This window comes from Corvus kubaryi, unplaced genomic scaffold (genome assembly GCF_017639235.1).
Source record: "Corvus kubaryi isolate FWS band 111438036 unplaced genomic scaffold, C.kubaryi_AGA036_p1.0 66, whole genome shotgun sequence".
NCBI classification, from domain to species: domain Eukaryota; kingdom Metazoa; phylum Chordata; class Aves; order Passeriformes; family Corvidae; genus Corvus; species Corvus kubaryi.
This window is the reverse complement of record NW_024582054.1, coordinates 16332835-16349369: the sequence shown is the minus strand read 5'-3', so window position 1 is coordinate 16349369 and position 16535 is coordinate 16332835. Positions and strand designations below refer to the sequence as shown.

The 16535-nt window shown below is 36.5% G+C and overlaps 1 protein-coding gene across 1 annotated transcript in view; it reads left to right on the top strand.

Moving 5' to 3' along the window:
* The window catches only part of CEP128 (centrosomal protein 128), a 115562-nt gene that overhangs the window by 86781 nt on the left and 12246 nt on the right, over nucleotides 1-16535 (top strand). The window contains exons 22-24 of the mRNA XM_042047474.1: nucleotides 9939-10016; nucleotides 11979-12092; nucleotides 15700-15808. Of these exons, the coding sequence (XP_041903408.1) occupies nucleotides 9939-10016; nucleotides 11979-12092; nucleotides 15700-15808 (301 nt within the window). The remainder of the gene's footprint in view (nucleotides 1-9938; nucleotides 10017-11978; nucleotides 12093-15699; nucleotides 15809-16535) is intronic.

Here is a 16535-nt window from a genome sequence, read left to right as displayed (position 1 = left end):
TCCTTTCAAAATTATGAAAATGCATTCCACATGTTGCAAATATTGAACATTTTTGCCAAAGTTTAATAAACCAAAATCCTTCAGTTTTTAATTAGAGAAAATAAAAATCTCAGGAAAAATCCTTATTGCAAAAGACTTAAGTTACCTAAAGTTATTTATCTCAGTTGAACTAGGAGTAGTAATATACAGTGTTCTCACTTTTTTTTTAACGTAGTAGGTATATGTATGTAAATGTAATTTTAAAGAGAGATCCTATGAGTTCCATCCACAGGATTCTCTTGAGAAATCAGAAAATCATAGAATCATTAAGGTTGGAAAAGACCTCTGAAATCATCATGTCCAACCTTTGACTGAACACCACCTTGTCAACTAAACCATAGCATCAAGTGCCACATCCAGTTGTTTCTTGCACACTTCCCGGGATGGTGACTCCACCCCCTCCCTGGGCACCCTGTTCCAATGCCTAAAAACCCTTTCAGTGAAGAAATTCTTGCTAATGTCCAACTTGAACCTTCCCTGGAGCAGCTTGAGACCATTTATTCTTCTCCTGACATTGGTTGCCAGGGAAAAGAGACCAACCCCCACCTGGCTACAACCTCCTTTCAGTCAGTTGTAGAGAGTGATAAGGTCCTCCCTGAGTCTCCTTTTCTCCATGATAAACGACTCCAGCTCCCTCAGTTACTTTTTATATGAATTATGTTGGCCTTTCATCTGTAGAATATGTATCTGAGTTCTTCCACAGAATGTAGCTTGATAAGACATAGATAGATGCTTTATTTTTCTTGGTTTGTTTCATATATCACAAAATAAGTTAAATTTTGTTTGACAGCAGACTGTTGACTAGATGTTTACAGTGTGCCGCTACATCCTTCATTTTAGCTATAAATGCTATATATTTGATCTAATTATAACCGTAAGACCACAGGCATCAATACCATAGATTTTTTTTCTCTCATTATTGTGCAGCTTTTTATTAAAATAGGGAAATCCATAAGGAAGACTCGTAATTTTTTTTCTACTCTGACACTGATTTGCTGTGAATCCTTGTTTAAATCACTTCTCTTTGCACTTCAGTTTTTCTCACCTGAAAAACGGAACGATATTTCTTCTTTCCCATGAAGGCTGAAAATTGAATTTTTGTAATGCTTTCTGGAAGGCTTGATGAAATACTGTTAGCATACAAAACTTTAACATAAATTACATGTAAGGATTTTTAGCCTGCAATGCTCCATAATGTTGAAGATGAGCAACAAGGAAGTCTTTACATCTTTTAAGAATGTGTTCCCACTAACGTTGCTTTACTTTACACACTCTGCCTCTTGTGTTATATTTGTTTTAATTTCCGGGAATTATATCTGGATGTCTCTGATCAAAATTTAAGCAAAAAATAAAGAATAGATTCTCAAAAACTAGTCCTATTGACCCCCAGAGTACCTGGAGCACTGACTGTGGATTCACAGAAAGCTGGCTTGCCAAAAGACAACAGTTTCCTCCATGTTTCCAGCTGCTAGTATGCATCAAACAACTACAAATTCATAGAATACTTTTCTAATATTTTCCCATGTAAACAATTCCCCTAGTTAGCACAGGGATGTCATGTGCTCATGAATGAGAGGAAAGACAGTCCATGTCATTGCAAACAGGAAAGGAAGCATCCATTAAGTTCCCTTAATTAAAATGTGGTCTACCCCATGCGAAACATCTGGAATCTAAATTAAATGTTCAAGTAGTTTGACATTGGCAATGCTTTGTTAGCAAAGGTCATTTGTTTTTCGTTAGTGTAGTTTTTGAACTACACTAAGGAAATATTTAAAAAATCTTACTTGTTAAAACTCATGAAACAATAATACAGAAAAACAAGCCAATTGAGCATGTAACTTGATATCATTTTGTAACTTTATCAAGTTACATGTGTTGCCTACCTTTGTATAGGTAATGACTTCTTTCTATGCTGAGATCAAACAATTGTGTAATTGGAGTCATGATACACGTGGAATACAAAGATACAAAGTACTTTTTTTTTGTTTTGTCCGAAAGTTCCCTCTCTATATATAATGTACTATTCACAGAACGTCGCAGCTATCATGGAGTTTGCCTGGTATATAAAAGTCAGCAGAGCATCTCAGGCCTCTTAAGCAGGACCACTTCCGTAAAAGGAAAGTGTATGATGTATCAGTGGAGAGCTGGAGATTGAAGCTGGTTGTGCATAGTTTTACAGATTTTAACAGGGAAGGCAAAGGATACTTTTAAACATGCTGGGTGCATCCTATTCTTGCTATTTAGGTATTCAGTACACTAAGGTATTTTAAAAACAAGTCATTTTAGATCACCTCTAACATTATATCTTTCATTTCAATTGTGAGTAACTGCCTGCTGACATGCATTGCAGTCAGTTAAAATGACGTTGCATTTAATCCTTTTATGGTTATTCTTTGGGGATTAGCTAACTGGTACTTAAGCCAACTCTAATTAAAAAAAATATCTGTGCAATGCAGATAGCCATTTGTTTTTACCTGCCTCAGAAAAGAAAGGAGTACTGTACTTGAAAGTCAATGAAGTTTGGTTTCTGGTTTATGTTTATGTGTTTTCAATATATTGACTATAAAGGCAAACTTTAGGAGTACTATATACAAACCTGCTCTGATTTATTTGCATTTAGCAGTGCAGCTTTCAGACTAAAAATAAAATATGTCGGATTTTGATTTAGATCTGTCCCTTGAGACAGTGTGAAACCATCTATTACCAAGAACACATCAGTATAGGAGGATTAACTGTTCACATGCAGTTTAAACATCAGTGTTTGTATTAGGTCATGGAAAATAAGTAATTTGTTTTGTTATTCTCTGTGAAAACATAGAACGCCCCTTTTTATTTGAAAATAAAGTAAATAGTCTTTATTTTAAAAACAGAAAGATTAGTAGCACTCAGTCTTTTGAGGTGAACTGCTGTTAAGTAAAATGCAATTAATACTGCCTCAGCCAGTACAGTGGGCGTTTCTTCCTCTTATCAGTACCGTCAGTGCACTGGGTCAGTACCTGCTGTTGCTTGTTATACATAAGCAGACAGATGTGATTGCTGTCTTTAGGATTATTTGTAATGCATTATGGCATACAGCTTTCTGATTTCTGGGAAAAAAATTAACAGTACTTAATTGCCCTCTATATCAGGTGCTTCTAACATCCTTTTTCACATTTTATCTGTGTGTCTAAATCTATCTTTTTAATAGAATAGAGTGTAGTCATTAATGATACAAGTATGGCATTTGAACCATCTTGAGCTTGCTGTGCTTTTTTTTAATTACCAGACCAATTCTGTGGGCCAGCTAAAAGTCTTTTATCACCTTTCCCTCCCATTCTTCAGTGTATCCTTTTATTGCCACCTTCCTTATTGTATCTCCCCTAACAACAAACGTGGCTTTTTCTCTTTTTCTGTTTTTATTTGGACATCAGTACTGTTCTTTTCATCCATTTTATGGAAAAGGCAGACATTTCTGTCCCTGAAAATGTTAGCATGTGAGTTGTTATCCTGTTCAAGTCCCTCCACAAACTGCTCGGAAGACTGTGAGAATTTTAGAATATAAAAGGAACCATTCTGGTTGAGACCAAAGGTCAGTCTAGGCCAGCTATAGACATCGCAACAATGGCTGAAATAAAATGCTTGGGGAAGACTGTATGAACAGGACTGACATGTATTTTGTTTCGCACTCATTCCGAGTCCAGCCGTTCAAAGCTCAAAGGCTTCCAGACTTAGATGTAGTTTCTGTGAATTTGGAACCATTCTATGGTCTTTCTCATTCACGAATTTGCCCAGTTTTCTGCTTAAAGCCATATGAAATTTTCTATCTTTATGTGACTTCTGATTTTATGCAAATTAGTCATTACTGCCCTCAGGCATCTTTCTTCCTGGCTGAAGAGTCCTGTTCTTTAGAGTATTGTATTTAATAATTTCTCACCTGGGAACACCACTCCATGGCTTTGAAAATTCTTGTTGAACTTCTCTGACCTTTCCCTATTTCCCTTCTGAAATAAAGATCCACATCTGCACTCAGCAGTCAAGATGCAACTGGATTAATAATCTGGGACAGTTATATTCTTTCTCTGGCTTTTTTATCCTTTCCTGATTATATTGAGTGTTGGTTTTGCTTTTCTGATTGATACTGAACACAGTGTTAGCAGCTTCTTGGTAATACATATCATTACCCCATGATCTGCTTCCTGACTAGTAATGGTTACCTTAGAACACATCATTTTGAGTGTGAAGTTATATTTAAACTTTAGGAATCTAAAATACCTTTCAGAAATCCAAGTAGACTATACCATTCTTTATCCACATGATTCTCAACAGAACCAAAAACCAAGGGCTGAGTAGGCATCTAACACAAAGGCTGGTCTTCTGCTTTCAGGATTATATTTAATAATGTAACTAATAAGGACTAGCAGAGACACAGCTAATTTATTTTTTTCCCCTACAAGAAGTGCATGAAATAGAGGGGATATATTTAGGAGACACTTTGGAAGAACAGACAATTAATGTCTTCCTTAAATCCACTTACAGACAGTGTTGACATGTGGTCTTGGCACTGAAACTAGAGAAAGAATTGAAAAATGGGATGGCTTAAGGCATGGGCTTACATCTAGGGCCTGAGTTCCTTTTTTGATGAGAGCAGGTCACAAGTCATCTGTATTAAAACAGGGTGGGGAAGAAAGGAAAAATCTTCATAACTGAAAAAGAAATTGCTGTAAATTGGGTGTACAGTATAGCATGATGAGGAGCTACTCCACTAAGTCTGCCCTGTGTCCCAGAAAACTTTATTTCAACTCTATGTAACATCTCAGATTTAGATTTTTCTGCAGTTCATAAGTAAAATAGTTTATCAAAATGTGTTAGGTAATATATACCGTAAGCTTAAAATATTTATAGTGTAATTTGATGCTGGACCAAGAAGAGAGATTGAAGGGCATTGCAATTTCAGGGTTATTTCCTGTGAGGAGGCATTTTATTTCTAATGGGGTAAGGGAGTTGTTGGTGTTCAAAGTAAAAAGTTTTGCAGACTTGGTCTCCATCAAATCTGTGTCATACTAGAATGACTGCTGAATATTAGGATTTAGGATTTTTTTCATATATATTTTCAAGTTTGGATTCCTCAGGCTCTGTTGTTTCAGCTTAGAAATATACATATAGACCAATACCAGGGGCTACTTTGTGAAGAAGCAGCAAACATTACATCTAATCGTACGAAAGTGGTGTGGAAAATCTATGCTTTGCTGATCATACAGCCATTGTAAAAGAAGCACAAAATAGGAATGAATACTGCTTTACTGTGATAAAAGTGAAGTGGTTGATTCTTGTGAGAGGGAAACATTAGAGATTGATAGATACCTCTAGGCAATTTTACTTTCAAGTGAGGATGTACAGTAGCACTTGAAAAAATTAAAAGAAAGAAGCTATTTTATATCTATATAAATATTTCTACACTATCGTCTGTGAAAAACACTTTAAATGCAACATGTAGGCCTCTTACTTGATTACATCCAGAAATATGAAAAAGAATCCATTTTATACATTATTATTAACATATATAACTGCAGATTCCATAATAATTTTCTGGTAAAGAACCATATGTTACAGAAAATCCTTGTTAGGTGAATTTTGCAAGTAGAAAAAAATATATTGCAAACTAAGTTACACACTGAAATATAAGACTTCTAATAAAGATAATACCATAGATTGTAGTTTTGGTCCAAACATGGCTAAGTAAGTGTGAAAATCACTGAACTTCCTTTCTCATGCACCAGGTGAGAAACAAAAAAGTGCTGTTTTCTTGCTGGAAGAAAAATCCTTTATTAATTCTAAATCTGAGTTTTACAAAATTGATTTGCCCTTCTTTATTCACCGCAAGTCAGCACAAGTGTGCACCTTTCTGTCCTTTCAGGTCTTGTCCATGGGCAGTGTTCAATGTTGCAATTAGGGACCTTTTTGTACTGAGCATCCTCAGGGCATCCCATTTCAGGAAGTGATATACCTGTCTTTCAGGCATAATTCATATAGTTAGTCTTGTCTAATTCCTGTAAATTTTTATCAATCTAACTGAATTAATGTGTTAGTATTAAAGAAAAGCAAAACTACTCATTCTGGTTTGTGTTCTTACCTAAATGATCTCAACATTATTTTTCCTGTCTCATTTCTATTTACCTGTTCTTGCTAAGTGACTAACAAATCTTTCTTTTACTCTGTTTCACTTTGGACAATTCTTCCTGTACTTCTTAAAATCTAAAATATCCTTACGTGCTGATCAGTCCTTTTACCCCATTTTGTAGGTCGTTTATTCTTCATATTGTTCTTAAAGCAACAATTCATCCAACCCTCTTGAATAATTCTTTCCCTGTGATAATGGAGCTGTTATTGTTCTAGCACATTTGACTGCAGTGTATTCTTGTTCCCTTCTGCACAGTGTGAAGAATAGAAATTATTCAGAGAAAAAAGCACCAGATTGGGAATTCTCAACCATTTCTTTCCTACTGCATTTTGCATTCCTGCTGCAGAATGTAACAGTGGGATGAGAGCCTTGTTTCATCTAGCCTACAATCTAAGGGTAAAAGTTTATTCCTAGAAAATTGGAGATATTGTTTGAAACTTTAGTCTCACAAGGAAAAAAAACCCAACCAAATACCCAGAAAACTGATTTAACCATATGCTTGTTCTATAGAAATATGTCCTGATATTGTCAGCATATTAACTGTCAGTACAAATCTTTCCTAACTACAGAAAATAGAGAAATATTTCTGTACACATAATATTTTTGCACACATGTAATTGCAGAAACAGAAGAATGAGTTTCACATCCTCTGCCTAATTTAGTTTATCGGTACTGAATACTGACTACAAGTTCAATCCTGTTAGCTGCAAATGAATTCCATTGTTTATAAAATTTGACCTTTGTTTGTTATGGATATTTCTTAAAACCTCAAAAACTGAATGTTTGGAACTAACAACAAGGCAGACCTCATTGCTTTTAAATGGATGGTGTGTCTTCATTTAGGTTACCCTGTTCAGTTCTGATTCTCCACTCCTCACTCCTAGTCTCCATCTTTTTGAAGTTGATTGCACTTGTGCTGAGAGGCTCCCATTAATTTTTCTTACCCTCTTGTGACTGAAACTTTTAGTCTCTTCAGGTCATAAGTCTGGGATCTAAATGGAATGTTTTTCAGAATGTTGGTCAGGTTGAGACTTTCCAGGACTAGCAACAGAGCTTTTGCAGTTAAGGGCAAGTTAACTCGGTTTGCATAGGCTTTACAACATAACGATATTTGATTTCAGGATTGATGAATTTTATTTGTTTTACAGATTTTGTTTTGAAGTACCAGGGCAGTAATATGGTTAATGAAGCCCATTGTTGGTAGATTGAATACCAGCCTAGCAGAGCCTTATCCAAAGAAGTGTGATTTTTGGAATTGTGGAGGAAATACTGACTGTTGTTCAGAAAGTACAAACAGTACTGGTTTTACTTGCTCTTCAGCAAATAATAGAAGGGCAGTCTTTGAGACACTGCAGAGGCATCTGGCCTATGGGACATGACTGTTCTTTGTGCATGACCAACTAACTTCATCTACATACAAAACCAAAACCATGATATTTGTTTTTTTCAGTTCTTTGCAGCTTGCAACAGACTACATTTTTTGTGTGATGGGTGTGAATGTGAAATCTTATTGTTGAGTCCAACCCTAACTCTCCCTGGAGTGGTAATTCATTTTTCAGTAGTACACACTACTATGTCTAATCTAAAAATGGAAATTTGATTGTTCTATATTTAGCTCAGTGCTCATTGCATATATTTTTATTTTTTAAAAAAATAAACCATAGAATCACAGAATAAGCTGAGTTGGAAGGTACCCACAAGGATCATTGAGTCTTACTCCTGGTCCTGCACAGCAACATCCCCAAGAGTCATACCATGTGCCCAAGAGCATTGTCCAAACTCTTCTTGAACTGTGGCAGGCTTGGTGCTGTGATCACTTCCCTGGGGAGCCTGTTCCAGTGCCCAACCACCCTCTCGGTGAAGAACCCTTCCCTAATATCCAACCTTAACCTCCCTGACACAATTTCAGGCCATTCCCTCAGGTCCTGTCACTGGTCATCAGAGAGAAGAGATCAGTGCCTTCCCCTTCTCTTCCCCTCATGAGGAAGTTGTAGCCTGCAATGTGGTCTCCACTCAGGCTCCTCCAGGTTGAACAGACCAAGTGACCTGAGTCACTCCTCATACAGCTTCCCCTCAAGGCCCTTCACCATCTTCGTTGCCCTTCTCTGGATGCTCTCTAATGTATTTCTTATTTATAGTGTGGTGACCAAAACTGCTCACAGGACTCAAGGGGGTCATAAAAGGAGATCGGGTTTGATAATAACAGGACTTTCCTGTCATGATACCAGGATGGCTGTGACCAATGACTGTGTTGTCTTTCAGGTGTTTTTTAATACTTCCCAGCATAATCTTCTCCATAACTTTACCAGGCACTAAAGTGAAACCGACAGTCCTGTAATTCCTGGGGTCCTCCTTCTTCCCCTTCTTTAAAATTGTGACAAGGTTTGCCAGCTTCCAGTAAGCTGGAACCTCTCCAGATTCCCAAGACCACTCAAAAAACATCAAGAGAGGTTTTGTGATGACATCAGCTGGCTCTTTGAGAAGTCTTGCATGAGTCCCTTCAGGCCCCATAGATTTGTAGGAATCCAGCTGGAGCAGCAAATCCCACACAAGTTCAGGGTCGACTGGGAGTTGATCATTCTCACAGTCATGGTCCTCCTGCTCAGGGCACTGTGATCCCCTTGGTCCATCATCCATGTTCAAGACAGAGGCAAAGAATGCATTTAATGCATTTGCCTTGTCTCTGTCCCTGTTTGTGAGGTCACCATCCTCATCCTGTAAGGGACTGAGCGTTTTTCTATACTGCCTATTGCCATTAATATACATGAAAAAACTCTTTTTATTGTCCTCTACATTTCTGGCCAGCTTCAACTCCAATAGAGCTTTGGCCACATGAATTTTCTCCCTACAGTGACAAGCAGCATCTCTGTAGTCTTCCCATGTCAGTAATGTCCCCTATTCTAGCCCCTGGAGACAGCAGACTTCCCTGTGAGCTGGGTCCAGTCTGCATATCGGGCCCTCCATTCACCTTAGAAGGGTGTTCCCTATTACAACTACCCTTCATTTTCCTGTTAACAGAGGAGGTCTTGGTGCAGAGTACAGGTGGTGTTGTTTTAGGAGGCCTCACTATCCCAGAAAGACCTTCACCTGCCTCATCAGTTGTCTGGCCTTCTAGTTCCAGAGCCTCACATGTATTGTAGAAGGTGCCAGTCCTACCTGTCAAATTCTGAGAAGGTGGAGGAACCTTCCTCCTAGTACATGCCGTATCCTGCTTCCAGCCTTCATCTTTAACAGACCCTTGGCTAGCAGTCATTTGTCTAATTACCCTGCAGGGTTCTGAGTCCATCTGCTTCTCCTCCAATGGAGGTTCATGGCTCCTGAGATTCTTGAGACTGTGAGACTCTGAAAATAATCAGTCTCTCTCTTGCTTGTTTGTTCAAACACTATGTAGCCTATTCATTTCCTCCCGTAGTTTCTTCACCTGGTGACCAGCTCCTCAAGCACAGCTCACCTTCTTCAAAAAAACTATCAGCTCCAGCCTCGTGAAGAGGCATCAGGCACTCCTGGCAGCCTCTGACCTGGAGAGCTCCATCTCCCATCAGCAGGTCTGCCTGGCTGGAGCCTTTGACATGGCTGCTTCAGTGAGTCCCACAGCTACATGGGATTGAGCTTTAGGGCATGGCAACACCATAACTGAGGAAGCTTAAACTAGTACACTAATAAGACTGGGGTTTTTAATGTGTGAGATGGCTGAAAAAATGGAGTAATTTTTAATGTTTGAACTTGTGTTCTGTTTCTTCAGAGTACTCGAGTAGCTTTAGACCACCTGGAGTCTGTGCCTGAGAAACTGAGCCTGTTAGAAGATTGCAAAGATACTGGAGTGAGACGGATTTCATTTGACTCTCTCAGTACTTCTAAAATATTTTGGTTAATTAATATTCTCTATGAATGTAAAGATAAGTTGTTTAATAAGGCATTTACAGTTACGTATGTTCGTATTATATAGACAGAAACATACTGCAATTTACTTTCATGTCTATTTTTTCAGGTTTTCAGATTTTTTTCAGGTTATAAATTTAGTTCTAATTATTAACACTGCTCCATAATGTAAGCAAACACTGATAACTGGGTGTAACTGGTCATATGTTAATTACTGTCTCAGAATATTTTTATTGAGTGATATTACATGTTAAAAAATGAAAATTTTATAATTAAATAAATTATGCCAGTAGTTTCAATATTTAACTTAATGAGTGAAGATAGATGATCTTTACAACTTTTTGTTTTGTCTTGACATAATGACAGTACTTGTCACTTATTTCCTTAGAACCACTATCCAGTCAAGGTGTGTTTGGACACAGTGGGACACACTGACAGTAGTGGTAAGATACTGTCAAGAGTGATAAACCTCAGATTAGATTTTCAGTGGCTAAGTGGCTAAATGCCTGTACCATAGTTACTTTACATATATGAAATGGGTGGTTTAATAAAAAAGAATTTGGAACTTCCTTACACAGTATAAATTTTAAGTCAGTATTAAACCACAGATCAACAAATATGTAATGATTTGCATTTTATTTGCTATGTAAAATTTCTCAATCTGTGGTAGTCATAAACATTTCAAAACATACTTGTTTGGAGCATTGTTTATTGTGTTCCTGCACAAGGTCATCAGTTAATAATTGTACACCATTTTATTGCTGTCATCATCAACAGATTTGGTAGTGCAAATACTGGTTAAAAAGTTTGGGTTTTTTATGAAAAATATTGTTGAGATGTATAGCTTTAATTTCACATTCCAGGTATCCCCAGAAGAGCTTTTTTGCTCTGACAGAGGTCTGTGTTTACCTTCTGTTTCTGCTAAAGGAAAAATTTTGCTCTCAGCAGGCAAAGCAAAGGCTTGAATGTGGGATATCTTCAATCTCATTCACACTTGCCCTCTCTCGCTTAACACTGCTCTGAAATTACGGTGTCATTTTCTGGTTTGCTCTAGTTATAACTTAGCCAATATTTGTGAGAGTGGAATGCAAAGTCTTTGGTTTAAATTGGGCTCTGTCTTTCTCCATCATGCTTAGTTTTTTAAAGATGGTTTTCTGAAGATGAGTCCCTTTCAACACAGTGTTTTGTTTAAGAAATAATTTATTATGCAAGAGAGCTAAGCTTTATGCCTTAACTTTGAGAAGGATGTCAGTTTGGAGCTTCATTACTGTTTCTATTTGCAAATAACATACTGGATTTTTTGTACAATAGCATATTTTACTCTCAAGTGGTATGCATGAATGAAGTATTTCAAAGCTGTTCATTGTTCTCCAATGCTAGCAAGTTCTTCCCTCAATGTTTTTATTGGGAGGGAGAACGAAAGAGGAAGTAAGTTTTGATAAACTTCTCAGGTTGTGTAGGAGGTTTGTTAATTCAAGCAAATCATTAGCTAGTTCAGTGAGTAGCAGTATGTTTTCTTATTAAAAATACTGTTTTGTCCATATCCTTAGAACCTTTTTTTCTTCAAGTGCTTGTTTCTGCAGTGCTGTAATTAATATTTCACATTACAGAATTTCTTTGTTAGAAGGTATGATATTGCTGAAGTTCAGAAAGGGTTACAAGAAATCATTCACCAGTTAAGGATAAGGCCATTTCCATTTTAATCTACATTTGTTTTAACATTATTTTTCTGTACAGAACATTATGCTTTTATATGGCCCCTGTAGTTCAGCCTCTGAAAGTTAGTACTTAATTCATTCTTGCTGTGGTGAAAGTCCTTGACGAAACCTGAGTTTACAATAGTCAGAGTTTCTAACTACTTTTCATGTTATTAAATCATCTAAATCTTTCAATGCATTTCTAGGAGACCTATTGCCGAAAGGAGATGATTGAGGAAAGATATATGAAGTATAAAGATATAGTAACTTCCTTACAGCAACAGCTGGAAGATTCAAAGCAAAGAGTCGGCCAAGTCAAGGTATTTGTGTGTACTCCACTTTTGTGTCCCAGTTACTTTCAATCAGCAACATAACCGTACCTTATTAACTCCTAGTACAAACACAGACTAAAATCCCGCATGAATGTTTCTGTTTCATATAGCTGCCATGGCTGATGGCATGGCAGGTATATTGACATGGCATGAAATTTGATGAATTAGGGGTTGCGTTCATTGTAAGTGCCATGGATAGTTTCCAAAAATCTTTCAAATTTTACAGAAAGGTGTCTTACTGTGTCTTACTACTCTGAAATGTTTACCTGCTTTGTCGAATTGCTGTCTACAGCAATTTTTAAATTGTTTTGTTCAATTTTCTCTTATCCTTTCAAGTAAAAGATACAGAAACCTGTTTCCTCTATATAAAGGTTGACTAATTTATAAATCACATGTAGTAATTTTTCAGTAGTTGATATTTGCGTTCTTTACAAACGATTCTGTATGATGTCTCTTTCATACATAAATGAAATCCAGGCAAACAGAAGGGAAGTGATTTGCTAAAGGTCACTCACTGGACTCATAGCAGTGCTAAGCATGAATAACTAACTCCTTGCAATACCGATCCAGTGCTCTTGTTTAGAAACTTGGCTTGTAATGAGTTCAACTTTCCAATTGTTAACATGCTTTCTTTCCCTTATTAGCTTGTTCATTGTTATATCACTGTCATTGTGGTAGTGGCTTGCTTCAGCAGAACTACAGTTTCTTATGGAAGTGATTGAAATAAGTGATTAGACCTGAAGAATCATACTAGTATTTCTGCTATGTATCTCAATCAAATCAGTTTCTTTGGCAGTTTATCATACCTGTGTCTCTAAGCAATTGAGCTCAAATCAAGGATCACATACTCTATCAAAAAGATGTTTGTGTTCCCCAACTCATCTGTAGCCATCTTCCTTCTGCAAAATGAGGACATACTTACCAGTATGTCTTTTAAAAAGTGGAAAAGGTAAAAAAAATACAGAATATTTTAGCTTACTAAGTTGCTGTTATAAGAAGGTATTAAGTTACTTGAAAAAGCCATCTTGCTCTTCTGTAAGAAAGAATTGAAAGGATGAAACAGGCGCATTCAGTCTGTTGCTGATGATAATCTTCAGTTTCTTGAATTTCTCCTCCCTCCACACAAGCGTTACTAAATTAGTAGCTATTGAAATTTGGACAACATTGAAAGGCTAAGTGGAATGCAATCAGCTGACGGTAGAACATAACACTGCACTAAACACTGCACTGAACTTACTGAGCTTGTGTGACTTGAACTCAATAATCAGAATCCAGTACAAAGCTAATTCCAAAACAATTCTCTTTCTTTAGACAACCGAGAGCATTTAATGGCTTCCATTTAGTCAGGCCTAATTGGGTTTTTGCATGACATACAGTACTCATTGCTGTCACGGCTGTTGCAAATAGAACAGAATGTTCAAAACCAAGTAACAGACGGGTGCTAATCTGATTTCAGTGATCAGGCTAGCTTAGACTAAAAAAAATCATTTTAATGCTTGCCTTTCTTACCCTCCTTTGGAACTAACTCAAATGCATTGGTTTTTAGTTTTTTTCATTTTTATTGTCAGTTGGGAGTCTCTAAAATTGATTGCTGGAAGAGTGTAGGTTTGAGGACATCAAAGTTGATTCTTTCTGATATTTTTGGTTCATGCTCTGTACATAGTGCCCCTGCCATACAAAATAGATATTTGATAGGTGATAAGAAAATGCATGGTTGTTACAAAATTTTTTACATCAATCGTTGTAGATAAAATTACTTGTGGAATTAATCTTTCTCTTCTGTTATGTTTATCTTTCTAGCCTTTCTTATAATACACTTGTTTCAGCTTGCTTGCCAACACTGATCTCAGACAGCCATTATCTAATCTTGTGTCCCAGCCTTTTTTCATTTTAAGGAGGAAAAATTAAACCAAAGTTGAATGTTCCCCTAAAAGAGGTTTTTTCTTCCTTTCTTATGATTTCTTTTGTCTCCACTCAATCTTCTTACTCTTCTGTAGTCTTGTCAGATGGCTTTAAAATACCTGTTGCTCAGAAGCCCAGAAAAATTGTAATTTCTATTTGTATGTGTTAAAATGGAAGATTTCCAGTAATAATAGTAAGCCAGTGGCTGGTAGAATACCATCAGGTACAACAAACTTGATTTTTCAACGAAGAAAGGGCCAAATTATAGTAGGTAAAGGTTAAATTGGGGGGAAAACCCCATAAATATAACATAGTAAAAAAGAATACCAACAGAAGCAAAATCGAAAAAGAAAGACAGAGGAAAACTAGAGATAAATACTATGATGCAGAGATAAAAATATTTTAGGAGTTTCACTGTCACAGACAATCGACCATCTTCTCAAACACAACATACAGATGTAATTGTCAATGAAGCGCATTCTATAAATAAAAATTTCTGTAAAGAGAGAGCCATTTTGTATTGCAGTTACTGGTAGAAGCACCTTTCTTGTTTAAAAGCTCTTCTTCTAAAGCATTTCTGGAAGTAGAATGGAAAGACAAACTTTTTTTATTCTTTAAAAGTTGTTCTTGTGCTATGAACACTTTAGGTATTAAGTCTCTCATCAGCACATAAGGGGATTAATATGTATAATTCCCATTAGTCTTAATAGGAGTAAATCGTTCTTCAGTGATGGAACAAAAGCTCATTGTATCTCTAAATTAATGTAGAATTTTATTTTGTTTTCTGTTTAGTTTTCAAATCTTAGTATCAGCATGAATGATAAATTGCAAGATGTTTTAAGAAAATTCCCTGAGGCTGTTTATGATAAGAATTCAGCGGTAAACTCGTGTGTTTTATGAACTGATGCATTTGTTCATTATTACCTCTTCTCATTTCAAGAAATTGAGTAATTTGGATACCAAGACAAGCTTTTTATCTTATTTTGGATGGTATTGTAACTGGGGTCTACTTGCTGCAGAGCTAATAGAGATTTTTCAGGGGTTTTTGTTTAAAAGACCTTTTAAAATTTATCTTCTCTTTTTAGCTTATAGACCAAATGACTTTCCTCACCAAGAAGCTATGCTGTATGGATTTAGCCATGAATAGTAACATTATACTTCAGACTTTATTTCGTGGTTTAACAAAAAAATTCAAAAGCACCTTTAGGTATTTTGATATGAGAAATCAGTGAACTTCAAGTTTCCTAAGTGGCAGGGAAAATAGATCTAATATTTGTTACTACTTGTATAACTTCAGTGAATTAATATGAACCATTCATTGATGAGGAAGTCATCATTCGCTGATGTCTGCCCTGCTGATATGACATGTCCTGAACTGTGGACGTGATGTGAACAGGAAAGAGCATTTTTACAACTTACTGTAGTGGCAAAGACTTGCAATGCTGCCAGTACTTTTCTCAAGGCAAAGCAGTTTTTTGCAGACCTTCTATAGGGATGAAATGGGGATAAAAATCATAAGCAAATTAATTTGAACCTAACTGCAATACTGAGAATTCAGAGAATTCAAATCAGTCGTTTCCAGCATGTGTGAAATCACAGCATGTGCCTATATGTGTGCTACTGTATGCTTTTTGTTAAAATTTACAGCTGCTTGATAGTGACAGATAAAATTATTTTTATTTGGCTCCTATAGGATGTGAAAAGGGATGCTGAAATTTCTGATATAGAAGCAGCTGCTCCCTCTTCTAGTTGGCAAACTCAAAACAGCTTTCTGTGCAGCTCACTGCTCTCCAATTCAGGTTGTAAGTATTATATCACAGAAAAAATCTACAGGTAACGTACTCTTTTCTTCTAAAAAATTTTTCTACTTGAAAGAGTTTTCTACTCTTCAGAAAAGAAGTGCTAGAACCATCTTAAGTATCCTTCTGTGTGTTAATTTTAGATACTGGATGGATGTCTTTGCCTAGGAAGTACTTCATTACATCCCATGGATAGTCGTTTGGGTTTTTTTGACTGAGACATACAATATATTCTATTTGTCACCCAAACCTATGCCAAAGAAAAGGGCTGCCCTTGAGTTCTGAATCTCTGCATAATGAGTCATACCTGTGTAAGCTGTGTATCTTCTGAGGGACCAAGAGAGATGTAGCATTTTCGCAGTGAAAGTTGAATTCGCTAATTCTACTTCAATTGTGTTTTTTTAACTGGTTTCTCTACCCCCTTGTGTGTATACAACTTGTGTTGTTCATGCAAAGTCATGGGATCTCTGATACAGCTGGGAAATGCTCAATAAAACATAGGACGTATTAGTTCTTACCAGGTACATAAGCACATCTTTGCATGAGTGTCAAAAAGGTTTTTAAGGGGTTTTTTTTTGAGCACATCAGTACATGGATACTAAAATACTTTTCTTCAGAAGGGTGTCATCTTCTGTTTCTTTTCAATATAACCAGTTTGTGTACTGGGAACCTATTCAGAAAGTTGCATTCTATTGTAATGGTAAGTCCTATTTCAGGCTTCATTACACTT